At 40.7% G+C, this 16,771-nt stretch overlaps 1 protein-coding gene across 1 annotated transcript in view; it reads right to left on the bottom strand.

Moving 5' to 3' along the window:
- Positions 1 to 443: 443 nt before the first annotated feature.
- LOC137243044 (general transcription factor 3C polypeptide 3) overlaps positions 444 to 16,771 on the bottom strand; it is a 35,925-nt gene continuing 19,597 nt past the window's right edge. The window contains exon 3 of the mRNA XM_067770213.1: positions 444 to 1,743. Within this exon, the coding sequence (XP_067626314.1) occupies positions 835 to 1,743 (909 nt within the window). The 3' untranslated portion in view covers positions 444 to 834. The remainder of the gene's footprint in view (positions 1,744 to 16,771) is intronic.

Raw genomic sequence — 16,771 nt, forward strand, 5'->3', positions numbered from 1 at the left:
TTTCTACGATTACTACGCTTCCTAGACCGAGAGAATTTATGGTCCTTTGCGGGTTATAGACCCGGTACGTTCCGATAACAAGTGCCACTAAGGTACAAGCCTAACCATCCCGGGCACGATTTAATAAGACCACATTGAACTTTCTAGGCTATCACGCCCCACACCCTTGTTCAAGGAGGAGCTTGAGGTTGCCAGAGCTCATCTGCTAAAGAAACAGAAATCGCAACGGGTATCTAAGGTTGACAATTGGGTTGGTGAAACTATAAATTGCGCTCGCAACCCCTTGAAAGTGTTGCACTATCAACCCTTTAAATTTTTTGTGTATTTTAGTCGCCTCTTACGACAGGTATACCTACACAGTCGCCTACGATAGTTGCTATCTGCGTAGCTGACCTGAGAGCAAGCACAAGCACCTGCTTCCCCACCTGTGCTCCGTTTGCCAGTACAGGATCATACGTTTGCGTCAACTGCCGAATACAGTTCCTGTCTCGGACGATGCCACTTTCCTAGACGTTCTGGAATCAGCTATGATACTTCCCGACGGTTCTTTTGTCGTACCCTACTGCACAGCCAGGCGATGAAAATATGGAAATTATAAACATTTTCAATTGGAGTGTGTTAACACCCTTGTCTCTCTGGTCCAACTCTATTAAAACAACTTTTCTCACCCGTTAGAGGATATCGATGACAATTTGTGAGTGATTGCACCTATTGTTGAAGCGCTGCTATCAGAAAAAGAAGAATTCGGCGTGTAGCAACTGGCGTTTGCACGTTTTACGAGCCAGTCATACATTTGTATTGTAATCTACTTTTCATTTTATTTCCAAACGTACCTCACACAACACAATATTCGTAGAGATAATGCCGCGCTTTCGCAGAATTACCTGCTGCTTTGTATATTAAATGTAAATTGTAGGCAATTTCCTGCCGCAAACCCAAATACTCTTCCTCTTCATTAGTGAGGGTATGACTCGCCGCTAAGCCACGCTGATAATATTCCACTGCTAGATGTGTCATACCCGCCTGATGATAAATTCTTCCGAAATTATAACAAATTTCTTGCTCAGCGGCATTACTGAACTGCACAGCGTTGGTATTTTTGTAAGTATAAACTTGACAAGCGCTAGAACTAGTTGAAGCATTCCAATCTTCCCCGCTGCGTAATGTCGCATATTTGTGAGCGAAAGCAATAGATTGTGCAACAGCAGCAGTCTTACGTAATATTTTTCGTTGCGCCGACATTTGATTGAAAACAACAGCAATACAAAAAGCAAGTATGGATGACGGCTTTTCTTTAAAAAGTGGAACATAAATATTTAATGCATATTTATGGGAGATACAATAGAGATGATAGTGAGCAATAAATATACGAAATTGACGTTCACTGGGATGACGTTGTATCAAACGTCTGACATACCGATGATAACGCAAATCGTGACCCTTTTGCACCAATAACGACAGAAAATTCCAATACGCCATATTATCTGTATTCTTTGTGATTAATTCACGCAAATATGAGAAGGCAATAGTGCAGTCATTATTAAAATAACAAGCAAGCATAATAATGCGTTCCAATTCGATACGGTAAGCAGTGAAACGTTTTGTTGTCACCATACCAAAGCACAGGCGCTCGATGCTACCAAACTTTTTATGCACAAAAGCGATGCCTAATAACACTAGAAATAGATCATATTCATCTTGTATGGTCAGATCGAAGTTTTCGTGTGGTATCCTTGTATATTCCTGTAACGATAGAGCAAAAATAGTATCTATACAACTTAAGTTTAAAACCAGAAACTTCAATTAATTGTGAATCGACAAGTTTCGAAAATTCTCTCTTTGCAAATCATAAACATATAAACCCTCAAATAAAAGTAGAGTCCGACCGATTAATCGGCATTAGCCGGCATCGGCTGGAAAAGGTGGAATCGGCCTTTTTTTGGTCGATTCTTTAAAATTGTTATCATATGAGCTTCATTAGAAGGCACCTGTATAGCGATAGGCGTTCCAATTTAATCGGAGAAACCGCCATTAAGGCATTACAATATAATTAATTTCGACTATTAGTAGGTAATGTATTAATCAAATATTAATTTTTATATCTATTATTTACGTAATTCACAAGGTCTCCATTCACCGCATGTGATATGCTTTAATCAAATTTTATATTCGAAACCATGGAAATAACTCAAATCCTAGAGTTTTAAAAATTATTGTCGTTTCAGCGAGTGTTGCACCCTTCTTTGCCAACTCATCGGCCTTTTAGTTACCTTCTATCCCCTTATGACCGGGAACCCAGTACAGATGTATGGTCCAGCCTTAGCGAAGTTTTTCCAATGCTTCCTTGCATTCCAGAACACTTCTTGATGAAGTACTGTGTGAGATTATTGCCTTAATCGCCGCCTGACTATCAATATATACATATATTGACGCGACTGCAGCTTAAGCACGAGTTACGTCTTTTTGGTAGACATTAGGCAGGGTACTTACGTTAGAAAACCGCACTCAAGAAAAGAGACATTAAATTGTGTTATTATAATTTTAGAACTCTTTATTCAATAGTTTTATCGAACTACGGTTTGCTGTCGGGTTAACTTATAGATACAGGATTTATCGATCGTTGATATTACAATGCTTCACAACCGATATCGACCGACAGGTCGTTTTGATTTCCGGGCAACAACTCCTCTTCAATATTTCTCAATAAGTTGCTTAACCTAAACACATAAGGCATCTTTCCGATGCATATACATAATTACCTATTTACTAAGAACACTCAACAATTCACATATTCCCACATATGTACTTTGGCTGCAACATAGTTTCAGTCAGTATTATTATTTATTATGCTTATTGGGGTATCTCATTTCATTCAGGAATGTTTTGCATTCCCGAATGTTGACACCAATAAGTATGTCAGTTTGTATATCTGTATGCCTCTGTAGAACAATATAAGCAGAGGCATCAACCGAATTGGTTTCTATTAATGTATGTTTGTACATTTGTATGCTTCCAAAGTGGAGTCATACACAAAGCCCAGTTTAGCTGGTTGCAACAAAGTATCTTATTTACTTTATTTATTGAGTGGGTGGCCTGATGTGAAATGCTGAGCAAGCATTACACTAAGTTCTTATTTTGGGTGAACAAGTATATTTTAAAATATACTTGTTTTCCTTTTTTCTTCGATATAGGGGGCATTCCACATAACTCACGCTTCCTCCAGAATTTATGCCGCTTTCTTCACGGCTATAATTTCCGCCTGAAAGACACTGCAGTAATCTGGTAGCCCGTAAGATCTACTTATTTCTGGATCGACACAGTATACAGCAGACCCGACCCCTTCTGTTTATTTGGAGCCATCGATATACACGTGAATAGTATGTTCTGCCATTTCTGTATCCTGGCACCAACCCTCCGTCTCAACTGTGGCCCCAGAACACTTTCGAAGCTCAGGCACAGGACCATATCTTCCGTTGGCCCGATATGAGATGGTACTTTACTGCTGCCCAAGCTGCCCCTTAAGCCTTGCTGCAGTGGCTAACGCGATAGTTTTGGCCTAAGGTCTTCAAGCGGGATCTGTAGAATGGCATGCAGTGCTGCTGTTGGGGTAGTTTTTAGGGCTCCCGTTTGCTAATCATTAATAATCTGTATACCCCACTTAGTTTTTTGGTATATGTACTTTTTTGTGTGGCTGTTCACCAAGCAAGGGCCCCGTAGTAAAGTATAGGTTCAACAATTGCCGTAAATACCCAAAGAGAGAGTTTAGGTTATAGGCCCCACGTGCTTCCTAGCATCATCTTGCATGCATACAGTGCCGCGAGGCTTTCTTCACTCTCTCTTCTTACTATCTAGGATGACTCCTATATATTTTGTGCTACATTTTCTGGTAGGGTTGCCTGAGGGCTTAGGCTTTTTCCAAATAGGGGTCTTTTATTTCCTAGTAAATAATTTTAGATTGGCTTTTTCCGCTTTTGCAGTTAATCTAACCCAAGATGCCCAGGCATGTACATCGCAAAGTGTCTGATCCATCAGAGAGCTGATTGTTGTAAGGCATCTGTCGCTTATAGTGATTTAAACGTCATCTGCTTATGCCGTAAGTTTGACTGGTCCTCCGTCGAGCCGCCTAAGCAAGAGTCCACAGCATTGGTGATAAAACCCCACCCAGCGGCGTTCCTCTGTTTACGGATTTTGTTGCCTCGTATAGACCCCATTACGACATGATCATTCTGCAGCTTAACATGGAGCCTATCCAATTTGTTAAGGCCTGATGAACTTCAATCGAGTTGAGACTGTCCGTTATTGGTCCTTTCGAGACATTTTTGAAAGCTCCGGCAATGTTCAGAAAAACACCTATGGCATATTATTGGTGTTCAAGGGCTTTCTCTGTGTTCATGACCACGCTTTGCAATGCAGTATCGATTGACTTGCCTTTGATGTAAGCATGTTGTGTTGAAGAGAATAATTCCATATTTTATTTTATATACACATCTTTAAATCTCTCTAGAGTTTTTAGCAGAAAAGATGTCAAACTAATAGGCCTGTAGCCTTTCGGCTACTCGAGCCGTTCTCCAAGATTGCGGGACGTGGCTCAGTTTTATGCAACCCTCAAAGATTATTCTAAGCCATTTTACAATCGTTCCACCTGCCATCTGAGGCATAGCAGGGAATATCCCATCTGGACCCGGCGAATTGAACTTGGGGAAAGTTTTTATTGCCCATTCAATGTTGGTTTTTGTCACCAATCCTGGTACCTCTCGCTCCGTATTAGGAGTGAAGACATTGTTACATTACTCTTCCGCATCATCTCCTGATGGGAAAACTTTGTTAAGTAGTGCCTCAAGAGACTCGTCACTACTGTCTCTCTTGGATGGGACTTTCCTTAGTCTCACCGTTTCGCCGGAGATTTCCTTGTCCGCACATAATTTTTTCCATTACACCCTCTTCGACCTGTTGAATTCACATATATATATGTTAGCTGGTTAATTGTATTTAATATTATGTAAATAAATACGTTATTTTTGACCACAAATTTGCTTTAGTGCAAAGTAAATGAAAACTCCACTATTTCGGCTCAACGTTTCGCTAAGCACCTTAGCTTCTTCAGGAGCGAAAACTGAATTTACATATTTTATTTAGCAATTTTTAGCACAAACAACAACAATGAAAACATGAAAATAAAATTTAAAATTAGGTGCAACGATGAAAATTTGTTGGATACAATTATTAACACTTACATATTTAAAACATGTGTAGCACTAGCTACATCAAGGCGTCAAAATAATAAGATTGTTTACTACAAATTGTATACATTGTGCAATGTATAGTAAAAAAGTTAAATTAAATAGATAAATAATTATAGTACTTGATGTTGGCAGTACACTTGTCAAAAAACACTTGGATTCGTCTACATTTGTTTGTTATTACGTAGGCATATATGTACAAAATTCACGTTTATTGATCCTCAACAGATCTTTGATAAGAAGTTGTTGCATTCTTTATTTTTATTTTATAAATTTTTTTTTAAGTCAACGTAAACACAAAGCGGTCGACTAATTATTGTATTATAACAGATATATGTATGTATGTGTCAAGCATGAACGCCGATCGTTTTATAAAAATTATTTATTGAAATGAGTCAATTCGCTTGAACATAAAAAATTTAACTAAACTGAAAAATTATGACCAAACCTAAATTCATATCTCGTAGTTTACTTGATAGCCTGTGATACAGTATTTTATCAAATCTTGTGACACAGTATCTTACAGTTAATAACTTTTATAAAACGATCGGCCTTCACCCTTGACAGAATCAGAAGTGGTTCGAAAGCTCGTCAAAAAATATGAAAGAAAAACGGTTAACGGTTAACGTATTGTGACGAATACTAGCAACACTAAGGGGTACTATCATCTCTAAGCCGATACTAAGCAGTGACTCGTATGCACATCAACAAATCAATCATTATGTCTACCCATATGTCCATAGGAGCAGCGGAAAAGAGACGCACAAACACATGCATATATTAGAGATATACGCCGCCGATTAGGGTCGTTTTTGGCACGCCGCCGCCGAAAGTCAAAAATATCGGCGCGGCGGCGGCGGCGTCCGGCGCGTTACTATATTTTCTACTCGTTTAAGACTGTTTATGCCATTTATTGTTCAAGTCGAAAATTGGCCGGATATGGTCGAAAGTGGTATCAACGGATGCGCATAACTGCCAGTTATAAGAAACTAATTGCGAAATTTAACTCGTTCTTAATGTTTAAAAGTTATTTAAAGAAACAGGCGTTTTCGATGTCTGCTTAACACGGACTTTCCATCACCCAATTCACCAAGTTATTAAAACAAAACACTAAAAGAAAAGTTATATAATAAATTTATATGCTCACTTAGCATATTTTTTTCAAAAAATTAATAATGAACAATGAATGCAAATAAAATGGCCCAAGGCGTTTCAAATTGTCCTCAAGTTGTAAAAAAAACCAAAATACCCAAAAAAGGTGCCGATTTTTTTTTAAATATTATATTGCGATTGGTTGAAAGAATAATCGAAATCAGTGATGCAAAATCCTTTAGCATGTTCTAGGGGCATAAACAGTCCATTGAAATGATTCTTACCTCATACTTAAGTTGAGGATATATGTATGTATGAGAAGGGTTTGAAAAATCGCTTGGGCTTACATTCAAACATCTGTTGTTCATTTGCGAAATTATACAATAGCGTCTGAAATTTGAATTTTGATTTTCACACTTCATCCTTCAACACCCAAGTATCCCGGTTTGACATTTCCTAAAGTTGGCGGTCCTATCCAAAACTAGTCCTTTGGAGTGAATTACATTGATTATAGCCTATCAACCAAGTTTAAATATCAACTACACGTTACGGCTCCTTTTACAAATGTGAATACGCAGGCACATATATTTACCAGGTGAGGCTTTGTCCTTCGCAAGAACACTCAAAGTGGTGAAGCAAAATCTTTCCGAAGACAGTCGAACTAATGACCGTGTGTGCTACTACCCTAAAGTAGTGGACATTCGAACTAGTATGAAAACTGAAGCTACGCGATCATCCATAAAGAGCTGTCATATCATAAGGCCGGAAAACAGCAGTAAACATTTTCAACTTAAAATCGGCCGACTCTCATTCTAAAATATCGTTTTGAATTAAGGAAGACTATTGAAATCAATGTTGTGAACACAAACGTCTGCAAACTTCGGTCTACATTTTAAAAATTTTATCCAGGGTCTTTGTAAAATTTTAATCATGCAGATGCGCCGAGGATTATACGATTTTCACCCATTACGCAATGACTTCCACTTAGATTGCTTATGATTTCGAAGGCGGCATCCTTGGCCGAATAGTCACTCCCTAACGTTTCATGGCGTTTCTCTGGTGTAGCTCGGCTGCATAACGCGACAAAAGCATCCGTTGGAAAGTCTTCGAGGCTACACCAAGAGCTTCTAGGAAGGTGAAGTCGACGAAGGTATGAGTTCGAAGTCGCAGCCCTATAGCTTCTGTACTGGCATATGGTGTGAGGGTCAGGAGGCGTGGTAGCGACTGGTTGTAGGGATTGCTACTGTTCGCACATCGGGAATTGTAGCTCTTAAAAACAGCCGAAAACACTGGAGGCGCCCTGTGCTACGAGAGTCATGAGTATTAATAGACCATTAATAGCAACCGTAAGTCGCCTTTGTGCGTGACCGCCAAGGAGCCACAAATGATTTAAAGAAATTGTGTTCGCGACCATTATTATGAGTTAACCCTAGGTGAAACTACGCTTTGCACGAGATATGCAGACAAAAGTGTGGCTATTTTATGTATCTCTATTTCTTTTCAGCAGACGCAGCAGTACCAATTCCAAAGACCGGGGTCAGGTTCGAAGCCTCTCTGGAGTAAGTGAACGAGGGACAATCCCTCCTCAAGGAGTTACTCCTGACAATTTTTGAACGGTCTGCGAGATCTTGAGGCAAAACCCCCGGATCTTTCCGAAATGGCCAACACGTTGATTTCCTTAAATACATACAAACAAAACCTTTCCTAAATATTATTTTTTTAAATAGAAAAACCAAGCTTTTTAAAGTAAGAACACCGGCGTACGCCGGCGCGCCGCCGCCGATAAAGCGATCGGCGTAAACATCTAGCATATATCTTATCTGAAATGCTCACAAAAGGTAATCATTTGTGCAAGTATCACTCCCATATATATGAGAAGCTATAAACGTTGTTATAGCTGGTAATTTTATAGCTGATAACTAACTATTAAATTCTAGAATAGAAAAGCCTAGAAATATGCAATGAGAAAACCAGACAGTATAAAAGGCAGCAACAGTAGAGACACGACAATCAGTTTGATTTAATTTTTTTAAGTTTGATTGATATTTGCGAAATATAAGTGTTATTTCCAAGTAGTCTAATAAAGACCATTTTTGCATTATTCAATATTGGAGTTATTTATTCAACAGTTTAGGGATTCGAACATTAGTAGAATGTTGCAAATAAGAGGAATTTCCGTAAATTCGTTACAGTATAAAACGGCTGCGATTGTACAACGGAAGGTATATTCAGGTAAAAACGACCAACGGCGTTGCAAAACCAACAACAATCATCGGGAAATACGTTGGACAAAGCTCAACGTGAAAGAGAACATTAGCAGCGTATTCAAAAGAATAATTCGTAGAACTTCAAACATTGTGCACGTATCGCACATTAAACATTATTATTATTATTTATTTATTATTACGGCGTTTTAAGCCTAAAACTTAGATTATTACAAATTATAAATACATTTTAATAATAATAGGATTTCTAGAATTTGGGGTGTCTGAATGCATGAGATTCCGATCAGCACGGGAACTGGTGGTCCCAACGAGCGAGTCTTGGAGTCATCTCATTGGGAGGTTGAAAGGACGTGTTCTCAATCCTGCCCTACTCCATTTATACAATATAAACGGTATAGAATGATGGTGAAATCATCCAGCCTAAATGTAGCTCAATTAACGTACTATTGCGTCCAAATGATATCGCGATTAGTGGCACTAAGGCACATAAAGTTGCGGCTTTATTGGAAGCGGTGGGTTCAGATGAGGTAGAGATTGGGGGCATTTCTTCAACGGAGTTTTGGGAGCAGCCGTTGAATCAGCTACAGGAGTTAGCATGGAATTTGGCGAATTCAGTGAAGGCTATTGACGCTGCAATTAAGCCAGCAGCGCTAAGCAACGATGGAGATTTGGTAGAAATGGCAACAGCACAGGGAAGGGGACGAATTTCTCAGCCTTTATAGCAGCGTAGTTTATCAACGCATGTAGTGCATACTCAGAATGTTCAAGAAGTGGTAGTTCTTCCTAAATTTGATCCATTTCGGAAGACAATTTCAGCGCATCAGTTTGTGGTAAAAGTTGAGCAGTTACAAAAGGTGTACATGTGGAAAAATTAAACTGTGCTCCTTGCTGTGCAACATAAGTTTAAAGGTGTTGCAAAAATGTGGTTGGAAGCTCAACCAGTGTTCAAGTCTTGGACAGAGTTTGTTCAAATGTTGTTACGTGATTTTCCATATGCATTGACCTCAGCTGATGCTCATCGCGAGTTAGCAGCACGGCGACGTAAGCCAAGTGAGTCCCTTATTTAGCATTATTGTGTAAAGTTGACTATTATTGGAAGGCGAGGGGATGTTAATGAGCAATCAATAAACTCATACACCATCGACGGTTTAAACAACAGTGGGCTTACTAGAACGCTATTAGCGATGAGTTTGCGAACCAGCAATGAGTTGAGACAATCACTTGAAAGTTTACGGTCTAGGGCACAAGGAAGCGGACAGCGTAAAATGGGAGTTCATTGGAGTACAGCCCGGTAACGGTTGGGAATAAAGATAAACAGGTGAAATGTTACAATTGTAATGTATGTGGTCATGTGGCAGCGAAATGCCCGCAACCTCAAAAGCAACGATGTACTAAGAGTTCAAAAGTCGGGCACGACGCAAAAAAGTGTTCATAAGAAACTAAACATACTGTTGCAAAGATAGATGGAAATGAGAATATGCAACAAATGGTTCCGCCAATTGTCGAAGAGGTGGAGTGGGAAGGACTGAAGTACCACGCCCTTATAGATACTGGTAGTGATCATTCACTTTTAAAGAAGTCAGCGGTGTGGTTTAACGCAAATCGTATGCCAACGTATCAACCATTGAAAGGTTAGGTTGGTAATCAGATTAAGTTTGCAGACAAGGTTATCAGTGCCAAGTTTTATGAGGTACCAGATCACATGCCCAATTATGACTTTTTGCTGGGAAGGGATGTGCTATTCGGTCAAGTTCGTCGATTGATAATTGATTCCGGACCGGCTTTTGATGGAAATCCGTCAAATCAATCTTCAGCACTCTAAGGCGGCTTCCGCAAATTTGTTGCTCTGCCTTGAAAAAGGCGGAGTGGATATAGTCCTTGTCCAGGAGCCGTGGCTGAGTAGTAACGGCAGTAAGATTTCTGGATTAAGGACTGGAAAATTCAACACCTTGGTGCATGGGGAGGCAAGTAGGCCTAGATCCTGTGTGCTTGTTAAAAAAGAGATTAAAGCTTTTATTCTCTCTAATTTCAGCAATGCTGACGTAACCACGGTCTGCCTCGAGCGAGGAAGTAATGAAATGTGGGTGGTCTCAGCGTACATGCCCCACGGGGACGTAGTGGGACCACCACCTGCGATACTGGGTGAAATCACCGCTGAAGCAAGGCGGAGAGGTGTTGGCGTGATCATCGGTGCCGATGCAAATGCCCATCATAGCATTTGGGGAAGCTCGGATACCAACACTAGAGGTGATGCCATTTATTGTTCAAGTCGAAAATTGGCCGGATATGGTCGAAAGTGGTATCAACGGATGCGCATAACTGCCAGTTATAAGAAACTAATTGCGAAATTTAACTCGTTCTTAATGTTCAAAAGTTATTTAAAGAAACAGGCGTTTTCGATGTCTGCTTAACACGGACTTTCCATCACCCAATTCACCAAGTTATTAAAACAAAACACTAAAAGAAAAGTTATATAATAAATTTATATGCTCACTTAGCATATTTTTTTCAAAAAATTAATAATGAACAATGAATGCAAATAAAATGGCCCAAGGCGTTTCAAATTGTCCTCAAGTTGTAAAAAAAACCAAAATACCCAAAAAAGGTGCCGATTTTTTTTTAAATATTATATTGCGATTGGTTGAAAGAATAATCGAAATCAGTGATGCAAAATCCTTTAGCATGTTCTAGGGGCATAAACAGTCCATTGAAATGATTCTTACCTCATACTTAAGTTGAGGATATATGTATGTATGAGAAGGGTTTGAAAAATCGCTTGGGCTTACATTCAAACATCTGTTGTTCATTTGCGAAATTATACAATAGCGTCTGAAATTTGAATTTTGATTTTCACACTTCATCCTTCAACACCCAAGTATCCCGGTTTGACATTTCCTAAAGTTGGCGGTCCTATCCAAAACTAGTCCTTTGGAGTGAATTACATTGATTATAGCCTATCAACCAAGTTTAAATATCAACTACACGTTACGGCTCCTTTTACAAATGTGAATACGCAGGCACATATATTTACCAGGTGAGGCTTTGTCCTTCGCAAGAACACTCAAAGTGGTGAAGCAAAATCTTTCCGAAGACAGTCGAACTAATGACCGTGTGTGCTACTACCCTAAAGTAGTGGACATTCGAACTAGTATGAAAACTGAAGCTACGCGATCATCCATAAAGAGCTGTCATATCATAAGGCCGGAAAACAGCAGTAAACATTTTCAACTTAAAATCGGCCGACTCTCATTCTAAAATATCGTTTTGAATTAAGGAAGACTATTGAAATCAATGTTGTGAACACAAACGTCTGCAAACTTCGGTCTACATTTTAAAAATTTTATCCAGGGTCTTTGTAAAATTTTAATCATGCAGATGCGCCGAGGATTATACGATTTTCACCCATTACGCAATGACTTCCACTTAGATTGCTTATGATTTCGAAGGCGGCATCCTTGGCCGAATAGTCACTCCCTAACGTTTCATGGCGTTTCTCTGGTGTAGCTCGGCTGCATAACGCGACAAAAGCATCCGTTGGAAAGTCTTCGAGGCTACACCAAGAGCTTCTAGGAAGGTGAAGTCGACGAAGGTATGAGTTCGAAGTCGCAGCCCTATAGCTTCTGTACTGGCATATGGTGTGAGGGTCAGGAGGCGTGGTAGCGACTGGTTGTAGGGATTGCTACTGTTCGCACATCGGGAATTGTAGCTCTTAAAAACAGCCGAAAACACTGGAGGCGCCCTGTGCTACGAGAGTCATGAGTATTAATAGACCATTAATAGCAACCGTAAGTCGCCTTTGTGCGTGACCGCCAAGGAGCCACAAATGATTTAAAGAAATTGTGTTCGCGACCATTATTATGAGTTAACCCTAGGTGAAACTACGCTTTGCACGAGATATGCAGACAAAAGTGTGGCTATTTTATGTATCTCTATTTCTTTTCAGCAGACGCAGCAGTACCAATTCCAAAGACCGGGGTCAGGTTCGAAGCCTCTCTGGAGTAAGTGAACGAGGGACAATCCCTCCGCAAGGAGTTACTCCTGACAATTTTTGAACGGTCTGCGAGATCTTGAGGCAAAACCCCCGGATCTTTCCGAAATGGCCAACACGTTGATTTCCTTAAATACATACAAACAAAACCTTTCCTAAATATTATTTTTTTAAATAGAAAAACCAAGCTTTTTAAAGTAAGAACACCGGCGTACGCCGGCGCGCCGCCGCCGATAAAGCGATCGGCGTAAACATCTAGCATATATCTTATCTGAAATGCTCACAAAAGGTAATCATTTGTGCAAGTATCACTCCCATATATATGAGAAGCTATAAACGTTGTTATAGCTGGTAATTTTATAGCTGATAACTAACTATTAAATTCTAGAATAGAAAAGCCTAGAAATATGCAATGAGAAAACCAGACAGTATAAAAGGCAGCAACAGTAGAGACACGACAATCAGTTTGATTTAATTTTTTTAAGTTTGATTGATATTTGCGAAATATAAGTGTTATTTCCAAGTAGTCTAATAAAGACCATTTTTGCATTATTCAATATTGGAGTTATTTATTCAACAGTTTAGGGATTCGAACATTAGTAGAATGTTGCAAATAAGAGGAATTTCCGTAAATTCGTTACAGTATAAAACGGCTGCGATTGTACAACGGAAGGTATATTCAGGTAAAAACGACCAACGGCGTTGCAAAACCAACAACAATCATCGGGAAATACGTTGGACAAAGCTCAACGTGAAAGAGAACATTAGCAGCGTATTCAAAAGAATAATTCGTAGAACTTCAAACATTGTGCACGTATCGCACATTAAACATTATTATTATTATTTATTTATTATTACGGCGTTTTAAGCCTAAAACTTAGATTATTACAAATTATAAATAAATAAATAAATAAATGAAAGGCGCGATAACCTCCGAAGAGATCTAAGGCCGAGCTTCTCTTCCAATTTGCGTCGTGCTCCTCTTGATTTTCCCTACAAATTGGCCGGACGGGACCTACATGTTTTATGCCGACTCCGAACGGCATCTGCAAAGCAGATGAGTTTTCACTGAGAGCTTTTCATGGCAGAAATACACCCGGAGTGCTTGCCAAACACTGCCGAGGGGCGACCCCGCTTAGAAAAATTTTCTTCTAATTGAAAAATCTTATTTCTAAAATTTTGATGTTGCTCTGCCCGGGAGTTGAACCCAGGGCATACGGTGTGATAGGCGGAGCACGCTACCATCACACCACGGTGGCCGCAAATTATAAATACATTTTAATAATAATAGGATTTCTAGAATTTGGGGTGTCTGAATGCATGAGATTCCGATCAGCACGGGAACTGGTGGTCCCAACGAGCGAGTCTTGGAGTCATCTCATTGGGAGGTTGAAAGGACGTGTTCTCAATCCTGCCCTACTCCATTTATACAATATAAACGGTATAGAATGATGGTGAAATCATCCAGCCTAAATGTAGCTCAATTAACGTACTATTGCGTCCAAATGATATCGCGATTAGTGGCACTAAGGCACATAAAGTTGCGGCTTTATTGGAAGCGGTGGGTTCAGATGAGGTAGAGATTGGGGGCATTTCTTCAACGGAGTTTTGGGAGCAGCCGTTGAATCAGCTACAGGAGTTAGCATGGAATTTGGCGAATTCAGTGAAGGCTATTGACGCTGCAATTAAGCCAGCAGCGCTAAGCAACGATGGAGATTTGGTAGAAATGGCAACAGCACAGGGAAGGGGACGAATTTCTCAGCCTTTATAGCAGCGTAGTTTATCAACGCATGTAGTGCATACTCAGAATGTTCAAGAAGTGGTAGTTCTTCCTAAATTTGATCCATTTCGGAAGACAATTTCAGCGCATCAGTTTGTGGTAAAAGTTGAGCAGTTACAAAAGGTGTACCTACATGTGGAAAAATTAAACTGTGCTCCTTGCTGTGCAACATAAGTTTAAAGGTGTTGCAAAAATGTGGTTGGAAGCTCAACCAGTGTTCAAGTCTTGGACAGAGTTTGTTCAAATGTTGTTACGTGATTTTCCATATGCATTGACCTCAGCTGATGCTCATCGCGAGTTAGCAGCACGGCGACGTAAGCCAAGTGAGTCCCTTATTTAGCATTATTGTGTAAAGTTGACTATTATTGGAAGGCGAGGGGATGTTAATGAGCAATCAATAAACTCATACACCATCGACGGTTTAAACAACAGTGGGCTTACTAGAACGCTATTAGCGATGAGTTTGCGAACCAGCAATGAGTTGAGACAATCACTTGAAAGTTTACGGTCTAGGGCACAAGGAAGCGGACAGCGTAAAATGGGAGTTCATTGGAGTACAGCCCGGTAACGGTTGGGAATAAAGATAAACAGGTGAAATGTTACAATTGTAATGTATGTGGTCATGTGGCAGCGAAATGCCCGCAACCTCAAAAGCAACGATGTACTAAGAGTTCAAAAGTCGGGCACGACGCAAAAAAGTGTTCATAAGAAACTAAACATACTGTTGCAAAGATAGATGGAAATGAGAATATGCAACAAATGGTTCCGCCAATTGTCGAAGAGGTCGAGTGGGAAGGACTGAAGTACCACGCCCTTATAGATACTGGTAGTGATCATTCACTTTTAAAGAAGTCAGCGGTGTGGTTTAACGCAAATCGTATGCCAACGTATCAACCATTGAAAGGTTAGGTTGGTAATCAGATTAAGTTTGCAGACAAGGTTATCAGTGCCAAGTTTTATGAGGTACCAGATCACATGCCCAATTATGACTTTTTGCTGGGAAGGGATGTGTTATTCGGTCAAGTTCGTCGATTGATAATTGATTCCGGACCGGCTTTTGATGGAAATCCGTCAAATCAATCTTCAGCACTCTAAGGCGGCTTCCGCAAATTTGTTGCTCTGCCTTGAAAAAGGCGGAGTGGATATAGTCCTTGTCCAGGAGCCGTGGCTGAGTAGTAACGGCAGTAAGATTTCTGGATTAAGGACTGGAAAATTCAACACCTTGGTGCATGGGGAGGCAAGTAGGCCTAGATCCTGTGTGCTTGTTAAAAAAGAGATTAAAGCTTTTATTCTCTCTAATTTCAGCAATGCTGACGTAACCACGGTCTGCCTCGAGCGAGGAAGTAATGAAATGTGGGTGGTCTCAGCGTACATGCCCCACGGGGACGTAGTGGGACCACCACCTGCGATACTGGGTGAAATCACCGCTGAAGCAAGGCGGAGAGGTGTTGGCGTGATCATCGGTGCCGATGCAAATGCCCATCATAGCATTTGGGGAAGCTCGGATACCAACACTAGAGGTGAGTCTTTATTTACTTTTATTGTAGATGAGGGACTTTGTATATGTAATAGGGGGAATGACCCGACTTTTATTACTGCGTTAAGGGAGGAGGTCCTGGACCTCACCCTGGTTAGTAGAGAACTGGAAGGTCGGATATCTGGATGGAGGGTTCTTAACGAGCACTCCTTCTCTGATCACCGATATATTCAGTTCTCAGTGAACGAAGAACGTCCCGGTAAAATATCTTTTAGGAACCCTAAAAGTACTAACTGGGACTTGTATTGTAGGAAGCTGGGAGAGCTACTGCCTGCGGTGCCTATCATTAGTTCGGGCCTGTCCGAATCTGAGATAGACGTTCTGGTGGAAAACTTCACCTCGGCAAGCAATAGCGCCTTTCAGCTGTCCTGCCCATTGAAAACTTACAGGGGGAAGGGCAAGCCGCCCTGGTGGTCGGATTCTCTTGACGACCTAAGAGCGTCCAGTCGGCGGCTCTTCAACAGAGCCAGGAGGAGTAAATTACCCTCGGACTGGGAGCTCTATAAGGTGAGTCTGGGGATTTATAAATATGAAATAAGGATAGCCAAGCGAGATGCATGGCGAAGCTTCTGCGAAAACGTAGAAGGCTGCAATGAATCCGCGAGATTTAGAAAAATACTCTCTAGGAACCCCGCTCCTCTGGGGTATCTGAGAGATGGTGGTGGGGACTGGTCGATGAGTAGCGAGGAGTCCCTAAGGCTTTTACTGGACAATCATTTTCCCGATGTCCCAGTTGCGCAGGGATCTTCGCCTGCATGGTCGGCGGTCGTTGGCCATGCAGAAGTGCCTGCCATTCCAATACGGGAAAGTCAGATAACCTGGGCTATAGGGTCGTTCAAGCCCTATAAGTCTCCGGGCCCGGATGGAATCATTCCTGCGCAGCTTCAAAGGTCTTTGGGGATTTCCTGC

This window comes from Eurosta solidaginis, chromosome 3, assembly GCF_040869045.1.
Source record: "Eurosta solidaginis isolate ZX-2024a chromosome 3, ASM4086904v1, whole genome shotgun sequence".
In the NCBI taxonomy this organism is placed as follows: Eukaryota; Metazoa; Arthropoda; class Insecta; order Diptera; family Tephritidae; genus Eurosta; species Eurosta solidaginis.